At 32.3% G+C, this 19,138-nt stretch overlaps 1 protein-coding gene across 1 annotated transcript in view; it reads right to left on the reverse strand.

Annotated features, from left to right (window-relative positions):
* Positions 1–3,776: 3,776 nt before the first annotated feature.
* Positions 3,777–19,138, reverse strand: part of Nrt (Neurotactin) — a 31,230-nt gene continuing 15,868 nt past the window's right edge. Inside the window, exons 3-7 of the mRNA XM_085488561.1 lie at positions 9,348–9,539; positions 7,544–7,754; positions 6,954–7,452; positions 6,078–6,743; positions 3,777–5,939 (exon numbers count right to left, since the gene is read on the reverse strand). Of these exons, the coding sequence (XP_085344687.1) occupies positions 5,549–5,939; positions 6,078–6,743; positions 6,954–7,452; positions 7,544–7,754; positions 9,348–9,539 (1,959 nt within the window). The 3' untranslated portion in view covers positions 3,777–5,548. The remainder of the gene's footprint in view (positions 5,940–6,077; positions 6,744–6,953; positions 7,453–7,543; positions 7,755–9,347; positions 9,540–19,138) is intronic.

The raw sequence follows: 19,138 nt of genomic DNA on the forward strand, positions 1-19,138 counted from the left end.
TTACGTTGCCTCCTGGTATAAATATAGTTTATGCACAATATTTATTGAAAATATGATATTTTACAAACTCTCTATGTCTTGTGTGTTACGAGACACGAAACAGTTGTTTTTGAATAGTTTATGGGTAACTAATATATTCTTGTTGATCGGGCCTTTGTTATTTATATCACTATATATAAATAACATATTTTAAGATTAACGTCCGTGCTAAGTGCGTTACTGGTCTTAAATTAGAACAAAATAAGATAAAGTGATGTGTGCTCTTACGAATTTTTCTTACATACATATTTAAATCGTTAATCGACTTATGAGAACACGTATATTCAGAAGTATTTACTAATAATGCAGAAACACCACACTAATTTATATAGACTTTTAAATAATTATATATATATATATATATATATATATAATTCTTCAAGACATGTGCTACTAAAAATATGTAACATCATTTTTTGTATCTCTGACTTCTATATATTTCTTTAATAGCAAGTTCTTATATTATTATATTATAATTATATGATTTTAAACACGCTTTAGAGATCACAAAGTATTCTTATGCATTTTTCAAGAACAAACGGATTTAATTAATAAAAACTTTGAACGTGATACTATCGACGTTTTTCTGTAAAGAAACTTAAAAATAAAATTCGAAATTAATCTGATTAGATATTTCCAAATTCAGAATATGAAATGCTGTGCGATATAATTGTTTAATTGTAAAAGAACATATTACGTGTTAAAAACTTTATTTTATAAAAATCTTTCTGTTATTAAAAAATAGATAAAACAGTATTGACAATATATATAATTAGACAAAATTAAGATTTTATCAGATAATAATTATTTTTACGCTTTGGATCGTGATTTTTTAAATATATTTTTATTGTTAAATTATTTTAAATTATTTAAACATTTTTAATTTTAAAGATTTTATAATTTGAATTTATTAATGGAAATCCTTGCATTGTTGCTTAATATTAGATTAATGTCCTTTTTTTATATATTTAAATAATATCACAGCTATTTCTGATCTGTATAGATCAATTAATTATTGCTTTGCGATATTATTTTAATTGTTGAGTAGTATTTCAATATCTATCTTGTATTATAGTATAAGCTTAAACGAATTTCCGATATAAAAGTATCACTTTTGTTTTCTGCTGCAGAACATATGTATATTTTTTTTGCGCGATCAAATTATATATGGATTGTACTATATTTTATTATTATATATTATATTTAGAAAAAGGCAAAAAATATATATATATTATAAAATCGCTTTGCGATTATCGAAACAGATAAAGTTTATTAGAGTGACAATAATAAAGAAATTTATTACATGTGATTTTATTAGAACATACAGAAAGATATCAAATTTTATATAACATATGACATCATTATCAATAGATATATAGAAACATTGATATATAACTTTTTTTTTTAATATAGAGATTAATAGAGAAGAGATAATTCGTTATTATTATAATGTGATCAAAAATTTGTCTTTAAAGAACGTTTATGACGTAATAATAACAAGAACTTAAGGCAACAAAAGCTTGAAACAAGCAATCTGCCATAGTAATAAAATTATTATATTTTATGTATTAACAAATACATGTTTTTTTTTTTTTTCAAACATTAAAGAGAAGTTAGGTTTTTCTACATTTGTTTCGATTGCGGATAAATCATGTTTTTCTTTTTCATAAGAATACTTACTACTTATTAGTAAAAGCATCGGTTATGATAAAGATTAAAAAAGCAAAGTTTCGAGAAAATCGAGTATTCGAATCACACTATATCATAAAATTGAAATTATCTTTTATGCGATTACAACAAGAACTTAGTTGATTCTACAAATATTTCTGCAAGTATATAATCTTATTGTTAGTAAGATTATATTTGGATAAAATCGTAAGAAATAGAAAATCAATAAACATCATATCAAAACGCGTTATTTACACTTCTCTTTTACACTTTGCTGAGACTTAGGTCGTAATAAATATAAAAAAATTGATTTACATTGTAAAATACGCGTACCGATGGTTTGATATCTTTGGTCGAAGGCATATAAGTAGAGGAATAACATGTTTATGACATTGATTGAAATTTACATGTTTTGTACTACATTAGTCATATATATAACTTCGATCTTTCATATCACACAAAGTAATGTTTTTTCCAAGATAATAAAAAATTTTATATCCGTTCTTTGTACACGCTGCGTTGTAATATGTAAATTGAAAGCATTTTTGAAATAAATATATTACAAAAAATGCTTTCTTTTCTATATTAATTATATAATATTGAAAACACATTTCAATACCAAATCTTTGTTAGTCAAGTATGTTTTTTATTATGCGTTATGTGAATTTGCGCGCATTTACGATCAGAAAACACTAATCTCTTTATATTTATTTAAATTCAATGTCATAAAGCTTTATATTTAAGAGAGGACCAATGTTACTCTAGATTTGTTATAGTTTTATACATTTTAATATGATTAAATAATATTTGTTTTAAATACGACTTTATTAATGATACCGTGGATACAGTATAAAATTGTATTACAGCATGATTGATATGAAGAAAAATACGATCAAAATATTAAATTTGCACATTGCATCAATATCAAGAATGTGCAAATAGCCTCGGCGGCGGCTTATATAATCAAATAATCATTTTTTTCAAAAATGCGAATACATACTAGATTAAAAGTCAGTCTCGATAAAATTTTCTCATGTATGTTTCCCGAGTACGAGGCCTTGGCAATATATGCGTAAAAATAAAAACTTTGCACTCTATACTTAAAATTAATTCACAGTATATAAAAATACTGCCGCGTACGAATAAATCGGAATCGTCTGTCATGTGTCGATGACGAATTAAAATCATATATCTGTCATTTTACATTGGTAATTAATGTGATAAGTTCCTTTAAGAATACTTGTATGCTTATCCTATGGTGACAGATCGTTGTTCTCTTAAAAATTAAAGAAATAAAATATACGAGAAAGATATGTATTACGTAATATAAAATATTTCAAATTGAAAATATTTGAAAAAAATTTTTAATTATCGAAAATAATTTAAATTTGCAAGTATGACTATCTACATTCGTAGTTTATCCTCGAATAAAGGAAATAAAAATATAGAATATAAAATATATACGAACGTTTGTATAAACTTTCGATGGAATACACATAATCGCCTTAAATTCAATTCGCTAACATTCAAGAGTATAAAGCCATTAATAATTGTTTGCATAGGTACTATCTAGCCATAGGCAAGGCGCATATAATGACGTCACATCCTACGAGAATACGTTATGTATATCGGTACATAAATTATTTGCTCGAACAGTTAACAGATCCTGTACAAGTTTTTGCGGACAGAGTAAGTAAAAGCAGTTTAAATATCCAAAATATCTATATAATTCTATGCATTCTATAATTTAAGAAATGTTTTCTTCTTTTCTTTCATGTTATTACAGAATATAATATGCTTGTTACTACATGGTTTTCGTTGCCAGATGTATTTAGGAGATTTTTATTTAATATATATATATATATATATATATATATATATATATATATATATATATACAGAATATATTACTAATATGTATGTATATTTTTATTTACATAGGTATATATATATATATATATATATATATATATATACATATATATACCTATGTAAATAAAAATATACATATATATTAGTAATATATTCTTTCGAAACTTTATGGTATTCTGAATTACGATAATTACGAATTACTGATTCAGTCAATATATATATGTCACTACAGGCGTTTATCGTCGATGCCGTTGTTTGCATGTGTGTAATATGAAAGTAATAAAAAAAAATAATATATATGATCTAATCTATCTATATAATAAAATAAAACAACTTATACTAGGGTTTCTTGAGTAAATGCTACTTTATCACATATTAGTGTGAAAATAAATTAAATGACTTAATAACACATCGAATAATATAGTCATAATATGTAATCGTATGTGAGTGATCTCTTAATCAAAAAAGATTATCAAGATTACTTGTTTCTAGGACGCGAATCGCGTTTATGGAAGAGATTCTTTATATAGTAAAATCTTTATTATTCACACACTGTGCGATATAAAAAATATCAAATTTGGCAGTTTCAGTCTGAATAAGATAGAAAATCTCTTTGAGAAGTTCTTAATTGGATAGCTGAATATTCATTCATTATTTTATATTTCTTCAGTCTCTGCAAGTTCCCTGTTGTGCAAAAGTTGTTTTTCTTTAACATAAGTATTTTACATGTGTAAAAAAATATCCATAATAAAAATAAATTTTTATATAAAAAACTGTTTAGTGAAAAGGAAATTAAAGAAAAGCTTGCTTCCACAAACGCGATAAATGCATATGTGTCCCGTACTATGTTTCTTTAAAGACACTTTTGATCTAAAAATATTTTTTATATTATGCGCAAAAGAGCATATGGTCCATGCATAAAAATACAAAGTCATTCCTGCCGTGATATTACGCCGATAATCTACACCTACAATGGTTTATACTTCGAGATTTTTCACGTTATCTTACATTATCTGAGTTGAGTACGAAGAGGTATACAAAGAATAAGAATACTTTGCATATTATTACGCGCAAAGTTTTCCATTAAATTCTTAACCGTATCAAAATGTGTCAATCTTTTGTTTGAATTTTAAAAAGTTTCCTTCAAAATACGATTAAGCCAAACATTTTGTAAGGCTGAAGGCATAGCTGTTTACTTTATTCTATCTTTTCGCATTTATTTGCTGTGTGATCTTGTGCATCATATAAGATATCTTTTACTCCTCATTAAGGCTCCTGGCTCCTCACCATGGTGAAATTGTAACGTCAGACGTATTTTAAAAGTATGCTAAAGTCATCTGAAGTGCTGTTTCATCGAAATATCTTTATTTCGAAATGGCGTCTAAGAATTTTTAGCGTGTTTTCTTAGAACCCAGGAACCTTAAGCTACACGCTTTCCCTGCATGTCTTCGTCATACTCTCTTCTGCTTTTACATTCAATATATTACAATTTGATTCACATTTATACACATACATAATAGTCCACGTGCCTTGTGGTCGAACACACGTATCTCGGATATAAAGAGAACAACATTCATTTCTCATTGCTAAACAGTTTTGTAAAATATTATCGTTAATTCTTTAGCATTGAGAGCAAACTCATACATCGGTGTACATAAATATCTACATATAAATTTTTCTTTTTCTTTTTAATTGTTATTTTATATTTTAGCTTTTACATTAATTAATTGTCATGTGTTTCGGACAGGTACTACTATTATACGTCGCACCACAAAGGCGTGGTCATTAAGTTTAATCATTAATCCGTATAATCTCGTAGAACACTTATCATATTGATCTATTTAAGTATTCAAAGTATGTATCTGTGCCGTGAGAAAATCTTGTTCCCGGAAAATTCAACGCACGCGTTATATTCGAGAAACAAGCTTTCGGATCTTAACACGCAGACTACACAATGATGAGAGCCTTTTCAATCGACACGACCGTGCTTAGGTACGATGTCCTGCTTTATCCAGTAGTCGCAATTAGGATAGTCTTGTTGGAGTAGGGTGTCTTGACCAACAACTAGGACTCGCTTTACGCCCGATGGATCAACTTGCGCGACCTCACCATGCCACACGTAATGATTAAATAATTGTTGCATAGCCGATACATGTCTCTTCTCTTCAGGTGTGACAGCGGCATAAGTTCCTAGAATGGCTGCGGCATCGCTATCGGGATCGGCCAAGTGGGATCGACGGGGTTGAGTAGCTACGTAGAACGGTATATCGGTCCTCATTCTGGCGACTGTCAGCAACGGGCAGACTACACGAATGTCGGAAATCATTGTAACTAGTCCTTTCAACGTGGCATTGTAGCGCCTGAAAAATAGAGTATTTGCTTTATTAAATTGCAATTTATCGTTTTACAAAAATTGGAGAATAAAATATATTATTACTCTAAATAAATAAATAGAGATTACTGCGATTATCAATCATAATGTGATCTTGATCGCTTACTTGAAAGCTTCATCCATCAAGCCTTGAATTCCGATCACAGACTCTCGTAAGTTTTGCTCAACTTGTGTTGCATTCAAAGTAATGTTCGGCGACAAGTATTGCCATGGTGTACCAGAGTGTGCGGTAGTACCCATCACTACTTTTATCAAATGTTTTTCCCGCGCCAGGATCTGACCGACGTGTTGCTGGAGAATATTACCGTCCAAAACGAGCCACTCATGTTTCCGCTCCTGTTCAGTTTCCTTGCTTACAGGCAAATTTACGTTACTCATGTACCACGACTCTGGTACGGCGTCCATGATATCCGTGGCACTCTTGTCTTTTAGACAAGCGGCACTGGGACATGGAAACATATTGAAGAAGTCTTGGTTCAGAGTCTCGGAGCTACTCAATTCTTTGCCCGGAAAGATTGCGCTACCGCTAGATATCCACATCTTCGAGAAGAGATTTTTGGCACGACGGTTGCCGATCAGTGTCGTTACAAGAGTGCCGCCCGCTCGATGTCCCCACAGAGTGACGGAAGATTTGTTGCCGCCAAAGTTTTCGATATTCAACTGCACCCAGTGAAGGGCCGTTATAATGTCTGACAATCCGTAGTTGCCCGAGCTCGGAGGATGAGCGGTTTTAGTAAGAGTCTCGGCCGCCAAGAATCCGAAAATTCCCAAGCTAAAAATTTAATAATATGAGCATCTTGTAACCCTATGTAATTAGGAGTGTTTTTTTAATCATCTTGAAATTCCTATTAACTCTCTAAACTAAATTGAGAATAAAACTTAATATTAAAAACTATTATTATTTTATTAAAATGTATGTCGTGTCGTAAAATGTTGAACATTTGATGAAAAAAGAAACTCATATACGCGGAATATATCCTACCGGAAGTTTGGTCGCACGAACACGATGTCGCGAACGCGCGCCAGCTTGGCTGAAGGTTGCATCACTCCGGGCGAGCCACCGCTCAGCGTCTCGGCACCGATCATAACAACCACGGGCAACGGAGAGTCATAACGAACCGCTGGAGTGAACACGTCGAGATAGAGGCAATCCTCCGTGCCGTATGTCTTGATATTTGTCGGCTCGCGCTGCCAGCAAGCCTCGGAGGAGTTGTGCGCTAGGTAAATGCCGTTCCAGCAATGCTCGATACGACTCAAGCTCTCTGCTATTTGCCAGCGACGGTTGCCAATCGGTGGTACCGCGTAAGGGATTCCACGGAATGCGTAGGCACCATCCTCCAGGACGCCCTGTACCAATCCGCATGACGTCACCGCTTCGATGTATTTGCCGTCCTTCAACGGCTGAGTAAGGATTCTTCTGGGTCCGGCGCAGGCGATGCAAATAATGATGATGACGCTGAGCAGAAACAGGAGGACCACCGCTATCGTCGACACAAAGTAATACGATTAATATATTGAATACATAAATGTTGAGATTATAGAGAATGTCATAAGAAATTATTTTCTTTTTACCTGAGAGAATCATGTGTCTTCTAAGCAACGATATCCAGAAGATTAGAGGATGCTTCGGCGATTCGACACCATCAGCACCGTCATCTCCATCGAGACGAACGGTTTCCATACCGTCTTCGTTGGCGATAGGGTTTTTATCTGTACCGTCATCGAGTGTCTCGACGCTCGCTAATCCTGCGGTGCCAGTCGGTCCTAACTCAGCGTCAGTTTCCTGGGAAAGGAAAATATAATTATGGTAATTTAGAAAATTACATATAATAAGATAATTATTTAATAATAAGATAAAAAATTATTTTTGTATAAAAAGAACAATTGGCACAAACAATATTATTATTTAAGATACATGCGAAAGAATTAAAAAAATTAAGTTTCTTCTTTATCAAGTATTTTTAATATAATCATATGTAAAATTACAAATATTAACTACATAGTAGAGATTATTAAAATTTCCGACATACCTTTATTTAGTCAAAACAGACTTTGCATAATCTCAAAATCTTCAATAAATCTCGAGTATGCTATATGATTCTTTCTTGAAACATCTTTTTTTTTATCTTGCCACGTTTTTTCTTTTTCATTGTTAATCTCATATACAAGGAAATATATTTTTGCTGTCATAAAATATGTTGAGCTTTAAAAGTAAAAAATAATTTATTTCTGTGAAACTCTCTCTTTTATGAATCGAATCATATGTAAATTCTGTTTTGGATTTACATATGATATCAATGATTCAATTCATAAAAGAGAGTTCCACAAAAATAAATTATTTTTACTTTTAAAGCTCCAGACATATTCTATGACAGCAAAAATATATTTCCTTGTATATGTGACTAACAATGAAAAAGAAAAAACGTGGCAAGATAAAAAGAAAGATGTTTCAGGAAAGAATCATATAGCATACTCGAGATTTACTGAAAATTCTGAGATTATGCAAAGTCTGTTTTGACTGAATAAAGATATGTCGGAAAGGAGGATGTTAAAAAAGGTCGATTTCCCGACTATCGATGGAACCTAAAATTCGAGTTCCATGGGTATCTATGAACCATATAAGATGTAAAAATGATGGTCTTTTTTCCTAGAGACCTAGGGAAAGTATTAAAAATCTATCAAAACTATTCTCTCAATACTGATCCACCATATTGGATCCGCAATTTTGAATTGTGCAATCTTGATATTAAAACATTATTGATCTCATAAACTATTTGATAAGTGTTTAACCAGAACTTAATTTGATTGAAAATTCATCCATGTCATCGATTTTATAGTTGTCTTCAGATCGGTCGAATGACGCTATTTTCAATAGTTTTGATAGATTTTTAATACTTTCCCCAGGTCTCTAGAAAAAAAACCATCATTTTTACATCTTATATGGTTCATAGATACCCATGGAACTCGAATTTTAGGTTCCACCAATAGTCGGGAAATCGACTTTTTTTATCCTCCTTTTCTTGTCTGTGTGTCGCAACAATATAAAAATAGCCCTTATTCTTTTTTATTTTGTTGTTATTCCGCCGCTCGAATCACGATAAAAAACAGTGAAATCGAGTCTTATATCCTCGCAATTTGACTAAATTAAGTAGAGAATTTCTCTTCAGAAATAAAGAGAGTACGGTTTAATTTTCTTACTTCCTGTAGTAAAATTTTTTGCTGCGCAACTACGATACAAATATTTTTCTCTTTTTCTCTAGATATTATTGAGAATTTCTAAAACTACTTCGACTTTAATAAACAAATCTTTAAATAAATTTTTTTTTGACAAGAAAATTTTTATGAAAATATCGGATGAAATCTTTCGCGAACTTACCTTCTTCTTTCTCGGGAAAACGGACGATACTAAAGGTATCCGAATGGCATTCAAAATTCCCTTTCGTCCTTCCTTCTCTTTAGAATCTTTGCCAGGTGTTGTAGGTTTTTCCACGGTATTCTGCTCGCTTTCCTTTGTCACCACAGGGGCTGATTCCGCATCCGTGGACTCTGCTGATTTCGTCTCCTCATCCTGAAAAATCGATTGAATAAACTTAATATAGTTACGCGATGAAAATATCGAAAAAAATCGAGTTTTCATAAAATATCCACATCCTTAAAGTGTAAAGTGCTGTGAGAAGTGACGAAATTAACTCTGTTCCTTGCAGCTGCTTCTTTGTACGATTTATTTTTCTACGGAAAAAGAAAAAAAGACCAGCGTGATGCCAGAAAGTGTAAAAGAAACAAACCATCGTTTTATTATTTAATAACAGTTCTATTCTACTCGACTATCCTCTGTATATCCTATATACTTAAAGTAAAGTTTTTTTGGAAAAAAATGAAAGAAGCAATATTTAGTGCTGCTATACACATCATTTTTTTACTACAAGTTTTTAAGTCAAAAAGTTGAAAGTCAAGGTACTCGTTCCATTTCGAAACAACGAGGAGCATATGCAGTGAAATCAAGGTCAATCTCGACAGGACAAAGAAACGACGGCGACCGGATGACGATGCGTTGTCCCTGTCGCCAGACATTTGCCCGGAGTCTTCTCTGGAGCTCGCAGACTCTTTCCTTTTCTCTTGCTCTCAGAAAAACCCAAGAGATTATTATTTTTAGAGTAACGCCACTCCTATACGTCTGGAAACCTTGGACTTGAACACGTCCAAGGCGATAACTTGTGCCGATGCTGTTTCTTCTGGGCTACACTTTAGAGCCAGCTGTCTCGGGACAGCGTCATACTTCAAACTTCCATTGTAGATGCAGCGAACGATCATTTATTTTATTTCAAGTACGAATCCAAGTGACAAGAATAAAATTATAAATTATTACGTGCCTTTTCAAAGAGTGCTTTGGACGAATGAGCTAAAGAAATATTGTCTATTCAAAATTAAAAAAAAAAAAGTGAAATTAAAAACATTTTCATTTAGAACAAGATGCGAAGAACTTTCCTTTTCGAAATATTAACTCGCTGTTATCTCAGCTCTAGTTTAAATAAACCAGTCTCTGCTTTTCATAAATCTCTTCTAAATCCCTTAATTCCGCGCATTATAGATCGATCAATCATTTATTTGGGACATTAATCTCTCCCTAAGTTCGTCGGTGTATTTGGTACTTATACGTGTATGTGCTGTTATATTTGGATCTCTCTTGAATATTTTTCAAGTGGAGTCGCGTGGCGCATCAGACACGCACGCAAGCACGCATGCAAGCACGCACGCACTTATATGCACGCACGTGCGCAACGCCTATATACTCATACACGATGCTGGTGGGCCTTCTGGACTCTCGTTTTCATATAACGATCAATATAATTAATAAAAATTACATGTTTTATTATGATAATCCCATATCACTCCATCCATTAATTTTTTAACATTACTTTTTGCATCTGACTGCGTATAAAGCAATTATTTAAGACTATACGCGATAATTTTTACTTATTGTTAAAATTTACTCTGAAAATCATGGTATCGTGGGACAATATGAAAAAATTTTATAAGAGTTTCTTCAATATTTAGTACAATTAAAGTATTAATATATACATAGTAAAATTAATCGATATTTTTATCTTATTGTGGTAGATATGAATATTTTTTATTGTGATAAATATTAATCAGAAAAACTCTTCTAATACCATATTGTCCCATACGATTATCATGATTTTCAGGGTAAATTCCCCCAAAAAATTTTCTCTATATATATAGTTTTAAATAATTAACTAATATTTTTAGCTACAGTTCAATGGAGAATTCTATAGCTAAACAATATTAATTATCAGAGCCAAAATTTAGGCATGATAATTAAATTTTAAGTATAATATAGAGACAGTTTTCAGCTCAGATGGTTATATGTATATGTATATGGAAATTTTTCCTTGTATATTTTAAAAGTAGATTTTAGAATATCCAGTTTTCACGAATAACATAAAGATAATTAAAGATTCGAGAGAAAAATGTTACGATTGATATATGTATTTTTAGAATTTTTTTTTTAAAGAATGACATGTGCTGACGCTAATAAGTGTGATCAAAGTTAAAGACATGGAACACGTATTTCCTTCTATTAAAGGGTCCATGGCAGCGCCATTCACGTTCACGTATGCGTATTTCCCTTGACTGTCATCCGGGACCCATCCCACACCCAAATTTCTATAAATAAATTTCACGCAACGGGTATCGCAAAGTCGCGCACCGTGACAGCTTCTTGCAGGATGCGTTTAATAATAATCAGCGTTCGTATTGCGATCAATTGCATGGGGTTGATCATTGTTCGTTCGATAAATTCATATTTTTTACATTACGTTGTTAGCAATTAAAATCCTAAAAATATCGAAAATCGCGGGTGTTGAAAGAGACTCTGCATAACAAGATTGGCAATAGTTGATACAATATATTTTAAACTTCAAATCCATTTATATAACGCGATCACGAATAAAATTAACACACAAGGGCTAGCTATCATATGACTTTCTGCAAGGAAAATTCCAACACGCATCCATTATACACATACAAATATTTTAAAACACATCTATTTCCGGTTGACATTTTTTGACTTGAAAACACATGGTTTGACATGCAAAATAAATATGTCATCAATGCCTTCTCGACCATAAACTAAACACTCATCAAGTTTATTTATCCGGCTTCATGTTTGGGGTTATTTTCAACAAGAAATGTTCTGTTCTGAAAATGGTACTCTGTATACTGAAACACCTTGAGATTTAAACCGTTTTACTCCTTAATCTTGATGTAACTTTATTATGTCACAACTATCTTGTTAAATACACAGAGAGAATTTTCTCTCAGAATTTACCCTGAAAATCGTAATAATCGGGGGACAATATGATTTGAAAGAATTTTAATAAAATTTTACATATAGTAAATGTACATAGTAAAATTAATCGGACATATTTTATATCTTATTGTGGTAGATATTAATTTTTTTTATTGTGATAAATATATTAATCAGAAAAACTTATAAAATTCTTTCAATATCATATTGTCCCACGATTACCACGATTAAAACTTAATAAAAATTTAATTTTGTTTTATGGTCTAATAATATAGAAACGGGGGACGATTGTCAGGATCGCAACAAATACGGATTATATATATTGTGTCAATGTCCTTCGATGGGATAGAATCGCTATCGTGTTTGCAAATGGTATCCTTCACTACGACACAACGGATAGTCGCCCCATTGTGGCGCCGCACGAGAGAGAACGGCGGTTCTTTTATCTTATAGTTTAATTCCTCGTGAAGAATAACCCGCTGCCACTTCTGGGAAATTGCATCTACTTTGTAACGGCTACTCGATATAAATTATTTCTACAGAAGAAGAAGTAAATATATACATACGTCATTTCTGTAGTCTGTTCTTATCCGATAGTAAATAAAGCATATGTGTATTTAATTCAATGGTGATCACATATAAGTGTCATTTATGTCGACTAGAATACATCTGATGCGATAAAATATGTATATTTAAGAGATTTAAAATCGTCGACCGAAATTTTGAATATAGAATCACTTCATTTATCTAAATTACTACACGGAGAGAATTTTCTTTTAGAATTTTCTTATCCTGAAAATCATGGGGCAATATGGTATTGGACGAATTTTATAAGAATTTCTCTGATTACCGCAATAAGGGCCGGTTGTTCCAACTCTTGGTAAGTTTTACCCGACAAGTAGCATATCTTTATCTCTTTTTTTAGAACCTATCTGAAAAGAGACGAAAATATGCTATTTGTCAGGTAAAACTTACCGAGAAGTTAGAAAAATCGACCCTTATTGCGGTAAATATTAATCATTTTTAAAGGATAAAATTTCCTAATTTTTTCCAGGTTTCCCAAATTAAAAATCTCAATTTTCCATGACCTTTTTTAACGAATATCTATGTCCACAAAGACATAATCTATAATTCAAAAATTAATAGAAAAATAGGTTTCGGTGAAATACAGATAAAATAAATTATAATACTCCAGAATGGAAGAAAACTGTTTCCTTGTTGAGGAGTGTTAATTATCTTCAATAAATGTCATTTTTAAAGGATTTTAAAAAATTCCAGAAAAGTCACAAAATTTCATGACTTTTCCAGAAATCCGAAAATTCCCTGACATTTCCAGGTTTTCCAGGTTTCCATGACCGCTAGACACCCTGATTATAAAATTCTTCCAATACCATATTGCCCCATGATTTTCAGGATAAGAAAATTTACCAAGAAGTTGGAAAAATCGGCCCTAAAAAATATTAATATGTGCATAGTAAAATTAATCGATAACATATTTTATATCTTATTGTGTGTAAAAATATTAATCAAACTCATAAAATTCTTCCAATATCATGTCCCACGATTATCATAATTTTCAGCATAAATTTTAAGAGAAAATTCTCTTTGTGCAAAAATTAGAAAGACAAATCTGACAGTTTAGTTTAGCTTCGGTTAACACTGCATTTAACTTTGCCGACTATTTGCAAGTTTATCGCTTAAACGCGAAGCATGCTAAACAGACCCGCATTTAACACAAAATGTATACGCTTATATGAGTGTGTACGAAAAGTGCACGGTTAAATTTCCATAATTTTTTCCTCTTTATCCTTTTCTCTCTTGTATCACAGGTGGCACACCGGAAGCGAGGGTGACCATCGCGCGAAGGAAAGCCTCAATTTTCCGGTCTGTCGAATTCACCGGTTCGCAAATGAGGGCGCGAGGTCGACTTACTCGAACCGGTAACGGGATCTCGAAATACATACCTATTACGTGTAGGAAAATAATCTTTAAATTCGATAAGTTAATATCGATAAATATTCATAAATAAATCGCCACTAACGTTGATACGAGACTTTCACACAAATTTCCAAATTCCTTTTAGAAAAATACTTCTTAATCTTAGGAGAGCATTATTCTTTATTAAGAATATATTTTAAATAATAATTAAGATAATAAAAAATAATTTCTAATTATTTATATAAAATATAAATGATTTAATTAATAATTATATATATAATATAGAATTTGCGTGAGATGTGAACGAGTAATATTTTTCTTCGCACGAGTGACCCACGTCGAGATTGCCCCCACATAATAAAACGGGTATAATCATTAACACCGCACATTTACCGTTTCACACCAGAAGATTCCCGATGCGAAACGTCGTTATCGCGAGACTTCTTCCGACTTTCGTAATCTTCCCGCAACGGGGAGTCGTTCTACTCTCATGACCGGCTATTATATCCGGGCTTCTTAGTCATCTTTTTAGTCATCAGAATCATCCTTTCCTGCCGAGACTAGTCATCCGAGCGAAACGAATATTTGTAGCATGATTGCGCATTTCATATATATTTTTTCCCTCTATCTTATTTCACATTTAATTTATCATGACCATATACAATTTTGTTTGAAAATTTCCGAAGCAAAATAAAAAAGAAAAAATTTAATATTTCGTAACAAATAATAATTTATATAATTTATATATGCATTATACATATCTCAAAAAATACTATCTCTATTGACAGCAATATAAAACAAATTTACACGACATTTACATCTGCATTTATGAAAGCAGTAGCGTAATATCTTTGCGAAGATATTCTTCAACATTCGCATTTACCGACATTAATGCTCACTTGACATCTAATGTGAGACATCAACGTTTATTTGAAAAGCTATTTAAAATTGCGCAGGCAAACGTAGTTAAGTTAAATGACAGCACGTGATTTCGAAGAGAACGCTCGTTTCTGAAACGTGCCTGACTTTCCGTCAGTCAAGTTTCGTCACGTTGCAGTCTCTCTTGAGGGGCTCATTGTCCTCTCCGAATATTGTACAGTCATCTTCTCCCGACAGAGAATATTCTTTCTCTCTCGATCTTCTTTCACTAGCCTAGGTACTTTCCTTCATGCGTGCCTTTCGTTTCTACTAGCGAGCTAGTATCTGGAAAGTACATTAAGTACATTATGTACGTCTGCAGACCTCCGGTGCACTGACTTATGTATCCACCGACTCCTACAGTTGCTGGAGAGGGAAAGATGGCAGATGCTGGACTGTAAAGTCTGGATTCGATTGCATTATACGACTGATACATCTAATAGCGCTCAATTTTCTTGTGACGAAACGCAGAACCGGCAAGGTACAAATATACTCGGAGAAAATTGTTTTCAAGCTGATAAGAAAAAAAAATTAAGAGATATATATTTTTTTATACACAGAGGGAATTTTCTCGTAGAATTTATCCTGAAAAATCAGGGGATAATCGTAGGACAACACTGACATTACAGATTTACATTATTTATTTATTGAGTTTCTCTGATTAATATTTAGCACAATAAAAAATATTAATATGTACATAGTACAATTAATCGAACATATTTTATATCTTATTGTGGTAAATATTAATCAGAGAAACACTTATAAAATTCGTCAAATACTATATTGCCTTACAATGATTTTGAGAGTAAATTCTAACAATAAGAGAAAATTCTCTCTGTGTATAAGAAATATATAACTTTAATTTTTTCCTTCTCAGTTATAAAAAATTATATTTCTTAAAACAGAGATTGATCGAAAATAAATTTTGGACACCGAATTATTATATAAAAATTGTATGTGAAAATGTATAAAAATTTGACAGATATATAAGAGAAATAGATTTTTTAAATATTAAATTTCAAATTCTGCGCAATGCATTTTCGCAGAGTTTTGTTGAAAGTGTCACTGTATATACAGAAATTTCTTTTGAATTTATAAAAATTTATTTCGCCTTTTGTTCGTGCGAACGATGATGATGCACATGAATTCCCTGATGTCCATTCCTCATTTTCTCGCCGTACCATTCAGATATTTCCTCGACGCGTCATAACAGCTGATTTGATTTATATATCATTTCGACATGATTTTCACCCCTCGTAGGGAAGCCCACGCAGAGCCCACGTACAATAGATATCTACTAATCGAGATCCGTCTCTGCTCGGCCGAATTCACAATGCGACGCCCTGTAACCGGCTCCCTCGCATAATGTGTCGCTACTCTCCCTTCATCGTGTCCATATGTTTAGAATATTTTCGGTCTTACGCACATAAGCTCTCCAAATAACACGAGGATGAATAACAGTCGGCGCAGACCGCGGAACGGAAAATTTGATTTACTAGAATATTAGAGAGAAAGATGTAGAATATCACCTCCGTTTAGTTCCGTCCCGTTTCTTGTCTCGTGCATCATATGGCGTCGTCATCGTATCATGTCTTCATATGAATAGTCCACCACGTGCGGCCTCCTTTTTTCGAAGACATACATGTGCTCCAGGACGGGAATTGGGGTGCGAACATTATATTCGCGCCGATCCCAGCCATCCCATCGATTTCTTTCGTTGCGGATTTATAATCCTCGCTCGAAAGTATCTTGTCGACGCGAAATATGATGGTTTCGTCCAAAAATACACGGAGAGAATTTTCTCTTAAAATTTACCCTGAAAATCATGATAATGGTGGGACAATATATTACGCGTAATTAGTAAAATTAATCGAACATATTTAATCTTATTTTGATATATTACGCGTAATTAGTAAAATTAATCGAACATATTTAATCTTATTTTGATAGTTATTTTATTACGGTAAATATTAATCAGAGAGATTCTTATAAAATTCTTCCAATATCATATTGTCCCACGATTACCATGAATTTCAGAAAACAGGAACAGCTAAACTGTGACGGTTAATATTATTTTTCCAGAAAAAAGGAACTAGAAAAAAAAGAGTAATTTACACGCAAAGCTTCGACTAAAATATGTGTAAAAATAATAAAACATCATTAAATGTAAATTCACATGCACATATGTGTTCATAGGCGCGGAAAGAAGCCTCTTATTTACAGATCCTGCATGTACGCAAGAGTTACGACGTTTTCCTATCCCCTTCATCATATACATACGGTGCGTAAGCATATTATTTCACAGATACGGCTTATGTATACCCGCATTATTTCCCATTCACGAAGCCGTACTCGCGTGCAACGTCCGCATGCGGTCTCGCTTTTCCATTTGCACATATTGCATGTCGAACGCAGCCGCATCATTTCGCTCGTGGATGATCCTGATATTTCCGCAACGTACAAAAAAAAAAGCAAAAATAAAATGAGAACGATTTGCATATGTATGTACCGATTGCATCGTTAATCGTTGCTTGGAGCAAAATCGTTGCTCCGAGAATTATTATTTATAATAGCCGTACGATACCCCGGAAATTAAAAGTCCTTGATAAATATTTCGATCATTTTTTTCCAATATATATCTACATGAACATTCAATAATTCGCGCGACGAATAGTTCTCGAGAGAAGAAAAATATTGATATAAATGTAGAAAAGAGAAGATTTTATTGCTGCGATTTTTCCTCTCTTTCTCTCTGTATTTTTCATCGAAGATTCATTTTCAGTTTGCGAGAATAGTTTTGACTTCAATAGACTTGCTAGAAAATAAATTTTTCTTTATATAAAAATGCGATACTAGTGTAATTATTCTGTTTTTTTTTTTCGTGTATACAATAGATACTTCAATTAAGAAAAATAGGTCGATTAAAAGAGGGAAAGGTAAATATAGCTTTTTCATCGCTAACGAAAGAAAAAGAAAGCTTCTGAGCGTTCAATTAGCCACAAGGTTAGCAAATTCCATAATCTCAATCTCAAATCAGCTTTAATTATCTTTTTCATCTTGATATAACGAACTTTAATTATTTACCGTATGGAAAATATTAAAAATAGAATAATAGGGATAAAATAATCACTCATTCAAGTTTTCCGGCAATAGTATATTACTATATATCATATCATAAGCAAACTAAGGGTCGTTCGAGCTTCTCTTTGTACACAGAGAATTTACTCTTAGAATTTACCCTGAAAATCATGGTAATCGTGGGACAATTTGGAAGAATTTTATAAATGTTTCTCTGATTAATTTAATATTTACCAGAATAAAAAATATTAATTTACCACAATAAGATTTAAAATATGTTCGATTAATTTTACTATGTATATATAGTAAAATTTACTGTTTACAGAATTTTTTCTCAAAATTTATTCTGAAAATCATGATAATCATAGGACAATATGATATTAAAAGAATTTTATAAGAGTTTCTCTGAAAAAATATTAATATATAGTAAAATTTACTATAAATTGATACAAAATTTACTATATTAATATTTTTCCAGAGAAACTCTTATATAAAATTCTTCTAATACCATGATTTTTGGGAAAAATTCTACGAGAATATTCTGCCCACGTATAGAGATGACATTCGCGGCGGCGACACTTGAAAAGCCAAATCGAATTTCGCAGTCGAACTGATTTCTAAGATATAAATTAAATGAGATTAGATAATCGTCAATGTAGATAATAAGATTGATTTAAATTGAATTTGGTGAATATTGGGAAATCCGGTGCTCTCACGCCGGTGGGATTCGCGCCCCGAAAAGCGTCCATATGGATGGTGGGTTTCGTCGGACAGAAATCGATATCAGACGCAACTTTCACCCTTCTCTGGCTCTCGCCAACCCTCTCCTCCGCCTCCCCCTTCTTTCTGTGCCTGCAGTTGTAGCTCGGAAGCCACCCTCGAGCACGAAACGTTCTATAAATATA

Source organism: Nylanderia fulva, unplaced genomic scaffold (assembly GCF_048542155.1).
Source record: "Nylanderia fulva isolate GAGA-0341 unplaced genomic scaffold, ASM4854215v1 Scaffold7, whole genome shotgun sequence".
Lineage (NCBI taxonomy): Eukaryota > Metazoa > Arthropoda > Insecta > Hymenoptera > Formicidae > Nylanderia > Nylanderia fulva.